General features: G+C 40.0%; 1 protein-coding gene across 1 annotated transcript; it reads left to right on the top strand.

The window, feature by feature from the left end:
- Positions 1-6195: 6195 nt before the first annotated feature.
- Positions 6196-8019, top strand: fabp6 (fatty acid binding protein 6, ileal (gastrotropin); the record flags this gene model as incomplete). Its single annotated transcript, XM_083770733.1, has 4 exons — positions 6196-6262; positions 6985-7160; positions 7249-7338; positions 7969-8019. The coding sequence occupies 4 exons, from the start codon at positions 6196-6198 to the stop codon at positions 8017-8019; spliced, it is 384 nt and encodes a 127-aa protein (XP_083626859.1).
- Positions 8020-9974: the final 1955 nt, after the last annotated feature.

The following is a 9974-nucleotide window of genomic DNA, read 5'->3' on the forward strand; positions in this document are numbered from 1 at the left end:
CGCCATATGACCAATGGCTGCAACAACAATAAAGGTAAACAAAAGGCAAAAATGTGCAATCAATAAGTCATATCAAAGAATACAAAAAGTGCAAAATGTACACTTGGCCAGTTTGCCACATACAATAATAAATAAAATAACAAATTCTAACTGCTGAAGGAACAAGATAGCTCCTGAAACTTTCAGTGGAGCTTCTAGTAGTCTTCAAAGAGGTGTAGGGCCTATGTACAAAATGTACAAAGGGTGGTCAACATGTGACAGGATACTCTCAAGCTTCCCTCTTCTGGTTCTCAGGTCTGTAATGACCTCCTGAGAAACTGGGGTCAAACCAATAATCAATACTACCTTATTGATCTATTCATTCATCTTGTGCCTGTCCTCATGCAGCTACTATTACTATTGGCTGCCACCCCAAGAGACAACTGCATTATAAAATAACGCTTGCTAAAAATACCTTGAAAGGCCTGGCCCGTGGCTCAGCGGTCCAGGCACCTTGGCTGGTAATCCAGTCTGGCAGTGTGCCGTGGGTTCGACTCCAGATCCCGAAGGCCTTTACTGCATGTCACCCCCTCATCTCTCTCCCCATTTCCTGTCAGCCTACTGTATCCCTCCATAAAAATATGAAAAAATAAAGGCGAAAGCCACGAAAAAAAAACATTAAAAAAAAAGAAAATGTGAAAAAAGACAAAAGAGATCTGCTGACTTCAAATAACCTGAGCTTCCTGAGGAAAAACAGATCACACGTTCTTCCAGTCCAGCTTGCTATTGACATGAGCAGCCAGGTATTTTTTATGAGGGAACCACCTAAACTACCTCCCTTTAATCACGTTACCTCTGCTTTTTTTGTTTTGTTTTTCTTCTTTATAAATTCAACACTGAGCTCCTTAGTCTTGCTTATGGGCATTCTCACACCATCTGACAAAACTGTCCACTTCCTCTGGAGAGCGGAGTTGTTGTCATTTGAAATGTAGCCAGACTAGCCATAAAGGCATAATTGTCAGAAAATATTTACAAGGGGCATGATTCATTGCTACGCTTACAGTCAGAGGTGCAGATAAAATCATACCCTATAAGGTGCCCCTGTGTTGGTCAAGATGGTATACTGAGGTCTACATGTGAGGTAATCCATGACCCATGCAACTATGGAACAGGTTAAAATTCAAGGGAGCTTGTTGGCTGAATAGGGTGTATAAATTAAAATGTTAAGAATTCTAAGAACATTATTTTGGAAGATGCACCGGATAACTCAGATGGTTGTAGATTCTGTGTAACAGAAAAGACCCCTAATTATTTCCTGTATGCAATGAGGTTTATCTTACCTTATCTAATACAAAAACATTAAATGCATGCATTGTACCATAAGGGCTCATCTATTAAATGGTACACAGAATGGTAGATACAGTATATCAAATGTAAATTTCTCAGAGAACATAACATAAAGTGTTATCACTTTAATGGGCTTGGATATAAAGAAGCTAAATGAGAATTGTTCTGCCAAAGTAAATATAAAACAACCATAATGATTAGTGGGACATCTATGATACAAAGGTCAACATCTTTGATGAACAGTGACATTTGTCACATATACCAATTAAATTGTTTTACACAATATACCTGGCATCGAGTATGGCTCACTAAAGTACCACACCCAGGATACTGTAGCATAATTACATATTGCGAATCTCACACTAGCAAACAGAGTACCGTCCTTTAAATCTCTTCTAAAAATGTACATTTATAAGACAGTCTTAATCCCTTTGCCATTTCACCTTCTTGTTTAACTATTTGATTGGTTTATGATTACTGTTGTATTTATTTTATTTTAATGTTCTACTTTTTCCAACATTTGCTGTCTATTTTATGTATCGTCTATCTCTATCTATATCCTAATGTTTCCTGTTTCTTCCCCTGTTTCACCTTCTTTAATTTAATCTCTTGGCCAGATATTAATCTCTTTTAGGGCATTTTATAGCATAGGGAGTTGTATAGGCCTATTGATCTGATATTTTTAACCTTGCTTGTGAAGTATTTATTAAAGTCGGTGGCAATCTCGTTTAGTCAGAAAAGCTCCATTGATTTCAATAAATGAACCAGAAAGGTGCAATTCTGGGGAAATTGCAAGTGTGGTTGCACCAATAACGCAAGTCACTGGTTGTGGCCGCCGGTATGATGATCTTCCCATTATTTGATGCAATGGTTTCCATAATTGTTTGCCATTATTTCATTATTCATTTGCAGTTGCACATCATTGACAATTTGACATTTGGAATACCAGTTCACAAGTCTGAGTTTAGTGTCTGATCCGGAAAGAGTATTGCTCATGTAACTAGAATGTACTTGAATACTTAAGTGTACTATTTTTAATGACAATCTTAAATTAAACATGAATTGACTAGCTAAACATAATTGTCAAGCTCTATTCTAAGATTATTGGAGTGAAGCAAAAGAAGAAACTGAGTTCTTTCTGTAATAAATCATCCAAAAAGCTGCCTTTTGACTTCTCTTGGACATGCTTAGCAGGTGAATTTTCTCTGTATAGATATACAGTAGGTTGATGAAATTCAGTTGTCACAGCAGTAGGTTTACCGCAGTTATGAAACACTGCAGATACAGAAACAGATACAGTAGTGATACTACTACTACTAATAATAATAATAACTAAGTTAATAACTTAAAGATGGAGTGCCATTATTATTTTCCACCCTAAAACATGATCATTAGGTATTATTATTATAATAAGGAGGAATATCAAAAAATATAAAAAAAGTGTACAGTATTTGTTAAAATGACGTTTTTATGTGGACACGACGCCAGTTCATCAAGTATGCCTGGTTTGCCTGGTGGGTGGTGATGGGTGGTGATCCTTAACCTTAACTGAAGCCGCACCCACAGCTGTTGTTGTATGATAAAGGGGGATAAAGGTCAAGGTTTCAGCCTCTTGGAAGACATCATTGCACATAATAACCACACCAAGGGGTCTAATGAAGTACTGTCACCTCATAGACACATGAAAAACTGGACAAAAATCACAGCACTCCACCTTTAATAAATGTGAAGAATCTCTGCACACGTACTGTATGTGGGTGCATGTGTGTCACCATGAGTGTATAGAGTATAGGCTGGTCACTGGTATACCCAAGTAATGTAGATCAGATCATTTCACTGCTGAAAGCACAGTGAGTGCACTCTTATCAACATACATCAGTGGTTTTCAACCAGTGGTCCGGGGACCACCAGTGGTCCTAAAGGGGGTCCAGGTGGTCCCCAGCTAAATGACGGCGAGTTGTATACATAGGAGCATTACCCTTAATTCTCCCAACACTAAAACATATCGTCATTACGTCACCATCGAAAACCAATTACACTCTGGCATTGGGTCCTTTAATCCACATCTTTATTACGTCATCATTGAGAGCTAGTTATACAGATGTATGTAATCTGGCACCACTGCCGTATCAGGCACAATTTGCTGGGACGGTGCATACGCATCAAAATTGGCGGGACGGCTGGGACGGTGCGTACGGCGCAAAGTAACCACAGTATACCGCTAATCAACTTACAAATTACATATACACATAGTATATGTATAACTAGCTCTCAATGATGACGTAAAAAAAGATGTGGATTAAAGGACCCAATGCCAGAGTGTAATTGGTTTTCGATGGTGACGTAATGACGATATGTTTTAGTGTTGGGAGGATTAAAGGTAATGCTCCTATGTACAGTATACATGTATGTAATCTGGCACCACTGCCGTATCAGGCACAAGTAGTCATTACTGAGATTTGACAGTTTGTAGCGGTCGAAAGTACTTGCGCGCTCTGCTTGCGCACTAGTAGGCCATTTATGGCCTATATAGTGTGCAACAAGCAAGTATGCACTCGACAGAGTGCAGTTCTAGTTATTAATTATTTTTAAACATCTGCATAACTTCATTTTCAAGAAGTCTACACAATTAGAGTATGTAGAAGAATTGTTATTTTGATCAACGTTTGCCTGTTATCTCTTCTACGGTACCAGTGCCACACCAATAAACAATGGAATTGTGGACAATTAATGATATCCAACGATATTAAATTATTCTTTAGTTTGGGTCTGAGAGGCTAAATCTCATCAAATGGTGGTCCGTGGCTCAAATTCCGAATAAATCATTCGCCATGAGATGAAAAAGGTTGAAAACCACTGTCATACATCATCATACATCACATTCCATGCTCAGCCAATCATATAATTTCTGTGGTATACACACACACACACACACACAGACACACAGCGCTGGGCATAGGAGGGGCTAGCACTCCTAGAAAAATCTAAATGGTTTAACCCCATGGAAAAACTACTTTAAAATCCTGTCATGGTTTTTTTATTATTTGCGTGAGCAGAGCACAAGTACTGTTTTCAGCTGCGTATGTTGAATTGAATTGAATTGAATTGAATTGAAACCTGTGTGGCCTTATCCCAACTATCTGCCCTCATCCTCTGAATATTCTACACAGTATTCAGAGGGTGAGGGCCCGGGCAGATGAGTACACTTCTACAGTACTCCAATAAAGCAGAAATACCTTAAAACTAAACTTACATTTAAGATATGATGGATTGTTGCGTTGTCTAATCAAGATATGATGGATTGTTGCGTTGTCTAATCAAATCACTGTGACCCTGCAATGATGAAATCAGAGAACGTGAATGAGTAACTCAAATACTACAGCCCCGTGGATGAGTGAAACTAATGGCTTCATCCAGTAATCTCAGAAATACATTTTTTGCAATTTTCTTGGGCAGTGGCCTGCAGTATGTACTTTATTTGCAACATATATTATTGACTAGTAACGGTGATTTTGGCTCTAATATGCTCAGAAATGGGTATTGGGGAACTTTTAAATAATCTTTTTTTTACAGAGTTTAAACCTGTTTCACACATTTGCAAGAATTTGCTTCATTCTAAATCACCAAAATTACAAGCAAAAGTAAAGAACATTCCAATAGTTTTTAGTTTTTCTGATTTTGCATATCTCTTTTTGATTCAAACTCCTCAAGTTAAGTATGTGACATTTCATTTTGTACCGACTCTTGGCAGTACACTTTGAGGCACTGCACAGTATACTGCAGAGGAGAGGTTATTGCCCCAGAGGACAGAGTGTGACACACTGCAGACTCAATTTCCTCATTGTTCTATGGCTTAATAAACCTTTACAATCACTTTATGGCCCTTGGGCACCACTAGTGTCTCGGTCATCTATTCAACCATCCATCTTCAACCGCTTATCCATAGTCAGGTCGCAGGGGCAACAGCTCCACCAAAGTGTTCCAGACTTCCCTCTCCAGAGCAACGTTAGTGACTTCCTCCTGGGGGATCCCGAGATGTTCCAAGGCTACTGAGTCGATGTGTTTCCTCCAACTGCGCCTTGGTCTGCCCCGGGGTCTCCTCCCAGTGGGACGTGCCTCGAGGACCTCCGTAGGGAGACGCCCGAGAGGCATCCTAACCAGATGCCCGAACCACCTAAGGCTCCTTTCCAGGCGAAGAATCAGCGACTCTACTCTGAGTTGCTCTCGTGTGGCTGAACTTCTCACCCTATCTCTAAGGGAGATGCCAGCCACCCGTCAAAGAAAACTCATTTTGGCCACTTGTATTTGCAATTTTATTCTTTCGATCACGACCCACACTTCATGACCATAAGTGAGAGTAGGAATGAAGATTGCTCGGTAGACAGAGAGCTTTGCCTTTCTTTGTCCTTACCTTTGTCTCGGTCATCAGTTCTCAAAGTGGGGTTCAGGGACCCTCAGGGTTCCTTGGGGGGTTTCCAAATGGACCCTAGCTTCTGTAACTCTGAGAGTCATGGGAGTACTTTAAATAAAATAAAAAGGTTTGATAACCACTGGTCTAGGTGGATATGCTGTAACTGCAGCTTGCTCACAAGATCCTTTTAATTTTTATCATCTCATACATAACTTTTAAATCTTACAACGGAGGGGGGATCATCATTGTAGAACATACAACATTATTATGCAATCAAATAAAAATAGTCATCTCAATATGAGAGGAGATGAAAGGAGGGAGGTGAATGGGGAGGAGAGGTGGCCAGAGCTGTATATAAGTAGAAGCCGTTTCACGCCTCAGTACCTTGAACCATTCCCAGGCTCACATCAGCACCTCCTCTTCCTCCTCTCCAACCACCATTCTACTCACAAGACACCATGGCCTTCGCTGGTAAATGGGAAACTGAGACCCAGGAGGGATATGACGAATTCTGCAAGCTGGTCGGTAAGAACTTAGAAGACATCTTTAGTTAGCTTTTACTATATTAATCCCTGTATAGAAATGTGATGTTTACTAGCTGGGCAGCTACTGAGCAGCAGGCATGTAGTAGCAGTAGCACACCAGCTCTAAAAAAAAACACCAGTTAGGTTTGGCCCATTAGTCGATGCTACTTTGAGGTATACAGCTGTGCCAATCACTATATCCCACCAAACTTTAATTACTGTATTATTAAAGTACTTTATCACATTGTTGTGAACTAGTTCATAAGAGTAGGCTGCAGACTTTAATTCAAACATTTAATTAAATATGTGAAATAATTTCAAACAACCCAATGCTGCTCAATCTTGATTGGGATTTTTTTTTGTCTACTCTGCTGAGCACTTTGATTGAGATTTGTTCTGTTCTAAGTTTGTCTGGAAAGAGTAAAAGTAAAATATTAAATGTAAATACCTGAGGCCTTTCCATAAAACAGTCCTGCCCTAAATCCTCCCACACCAAAAGTCCTGCAATAAGGAAGTGGTTATTGGTTAATGCATGTTTTGTAATATCAAAATCTACAAAGTAAACTAAACTAAAGTTTTCAAATAATTGTAGTGGAATAAAAGTACAAGTCTCTCTCTCTCTCTCTCTCACTCACACACACACACACACACACACGCACACACACACACACACACACACACACACACACACACACACACACACACACATCTGCCGTCTTTCAGGCATACCTGCTGACATCATTGAGAAGGGGCGAAACTACAAGTTAATCACTGAGATCACACAGGACGGCAATGAGTTCTGCTGGATTCAGGTCTACCCCACCAACGCCACTGTCACCAACAAGTTCACCATCGACAAAGAGGCTGACATGGAGACTATTGGAGGGAAAAAATTCAAGGTAGAATTTAGAGTTAGCATTTCAGATTTAACTCACTTTTATGACATACGGTCTGTGTGTCTTACTGCTGTGTTATATGTCTCCCCAGGCCACAGTGCACATGGAGGGAGGCAAGCTGAGTTGCGCATTCCCCAACTATCAGCACACCTCAGAGATCTGTGGGGACAAGCTTGTAGAGGTCAACACACTTTAACCTTGTTTATAGGCTACCTATAGAGGCTGAGAGTTTGGCTTTGTAAACATAAACCTTTATAGCAGCAGCACCCTCCTTCAATAGCCTGGCTAATAAGCCAGACCGAATAGTGTGATATTAGTCTGGCTTATTAGCCAGGATACTCCTTCATAGCATTAGTAGTTAGTTAATATTTTCATATTGTTGTTATTATTATTAACATGATATTGTTATATCATTAATGATATAATATTTTATTATTTACTGTTTTACATGTCATGTCATATAATTACATGACATGACATGTAAATAATAAACCATTCTAATAATAGAGGATATCTCTGCTGTCGGAAGGAAACCTCATAACTCCAAAATATACATTTTTTCAGGAAATGAAAAATATAATTTCTTTCAGGAAATAAAGAAAACCTTATATTTTTTAAAACAAAGCAATACAGCCTCATCAAAGTTGGTGTTGTAACTTTATATATTGTCAATTACTTCCATGAGAGGGGGAGAGGTGGTGGAGTACACAGAAGTAAAGGGTGTTCAATAGCACTGATTTATGCCAAAACAAAAATCTAAAATGAGGTTTCCTCCCAACAGCGACGTAAAATTGTCCCTTTTACTCTCCAGACCTCCACAGCTGGCTCAGTGGTTCTGAAGAGGACCAGTAAGAAGATCTAAAGCCTGAACTTTCAAGTCCAAAACCAGAGACCTTCACCCTCTGAGACCTAAATAAACTAAAGAACGTACAGACAGCATGCCTTCATGTTTGTGACTTTCTCTCTCTGTGTGTGTGTGTGTGTGTGTGTGTGTGTGTGTGTGTGTGTGTGTGTGTGTGTGTGTGTGTGTGTGTGTGTGTGTGTGTGTGTGTGTGTGTGTGTGTGTGTGTGTGTGTGTGTGTGTGTGTGTGCCTGCGTTCGTGTGTGCGTGTGTGTGTTTGCGTCCGTGCAACTTTGCATGTGTGTGTTCATAGTCCATAGTACACACACACACACACACACACACACACACACACACACACACACACACAAACGCACGCCCCTTTTCCACGCCTAATATTGAACCAGTTCAGAGTGTTTCCACTGAAAATCAATTGGTTCAGAACCCTAAACGTTGGTTTGGAACTGAATATACTGAAACCAAAAAATGTCCGCTGGTTCCATGAAAGCACCTTAAGGTTCCAAGAATCTGGAATGGAACCAGTTCTAGAACCAAAGTTCTTTGGGTGGAAAAGGGCCCTGAGAGTGAGAGAGAGAGAGAGAAAGAGAAAGAGGTTGGTGGAGTGATCACTGATCTGATGGTGACCATGGTTGATGCTACCTCTTTTCACCACTGGAGGTCGCTACCAATCTAATGCACCGATTATAATCGTTGACTTGTGACCTCCAGTAAACTGTAGAAACAAGTTACAACATGAACCATAACTCTATGGTCACAACCAGCAGGTCAAATAAAACCACTCGACTGGCTTCAAACAAAACACAGATATGTGTACCAGTAAATATAATATTGCTCATTTAAAATAATAATAATATAATAGTGCAACGTATAACTATGTGTATACTAGTGTACCGCCAGTGGTATTACAGTTCTGAGTTTGGAATGGTACCACTATAGGAAAATAAAAAGTAGAACACACAGAAGCACAGACAGCTGAGAGGTGGTTTTCAGCCAGTGGTACTTGAGCTGGTTAGGTGGGCCCCAGCTAAATGATGGAGAGTTGGTAACCAAATGAACCCTTATAAATCTTTAACTCTTGAGCGTAAAATGAAACCAAATGGACCCGGGAGGGGTTTATGCTCTAGAAGAATTATGTTATTGTTATTTGTTATTTTGATAAATGTTTGCCTGTTGTCTCTCCTATGGTACCACATCAATACAGCATGGAATTGTTGACAAAAACGTATCCAACGATAACAAACTATTCTTTAGTTTTAGTTGTGAGTGTGAGCTGAGGCTAAATCTCAGGAAATGGTGGTCCGTGGCTCAAATGATGAATAAATAATGGACCGATATGAAAAAGGTTGAAAACCACTACAATAGCTGCTCTGCTGATGGACAGCAGTTGATAGCTGCTGATATGAGCCAGCTGGGCCGCACATGACTGTCAAATAGTCTGCATTCTTCGGCTTCTCACTGTCACTGGGGAGTGTTTTACACCACGACTTCAGAAAATGCTCTAGAACCGTTTGTGCATACTCTGCATAATATGTAATTAAAACCTGAACACATCCTGTAGCATGGTCCATTCACGGTCCATTCACAGAAATTGGTGGCTATTACAGTTCTCACTGGATGCCATTGTTGGCTCCACATTCTGCACTCCACTACTGTTGCTAAGTGGGGAATATATGCCAGCTGGAATACTTCATGTTTGCCATCTGGACAGTACTTTAATATTACTTGAGCCAATACTTGAGTGCTAGAGAGTGAGTATAGGGGGATAAATAATATTGTGGCATAGTTCAGCGTGTCTGCATCGACTATATGGCTCCGGCTGGGAATAGTATGGTAGCTATGCAAGCTGTTGACAGTGGGTATAATGATATGCTCTGTGTTTGCTGCAACAGAGCCAAATGGACTGCTAAAATATTTCCCAAAGATAAATAGATGGGCTTAAATTAGCCTGGCCTTAA

This window comes from Protomyctophum parallelum (assembly GCF_964188405.1).
Source record: "Protomyctophum parallelum genome assembly, chromosome: 1".
Classification (NCBI taxonomy): Eukaryota; Metazoa; Chordata; class Actinopteri; order Myctophiformes; family Myctophidae; genus Protomyctophum; species Protomyctophum parallelum.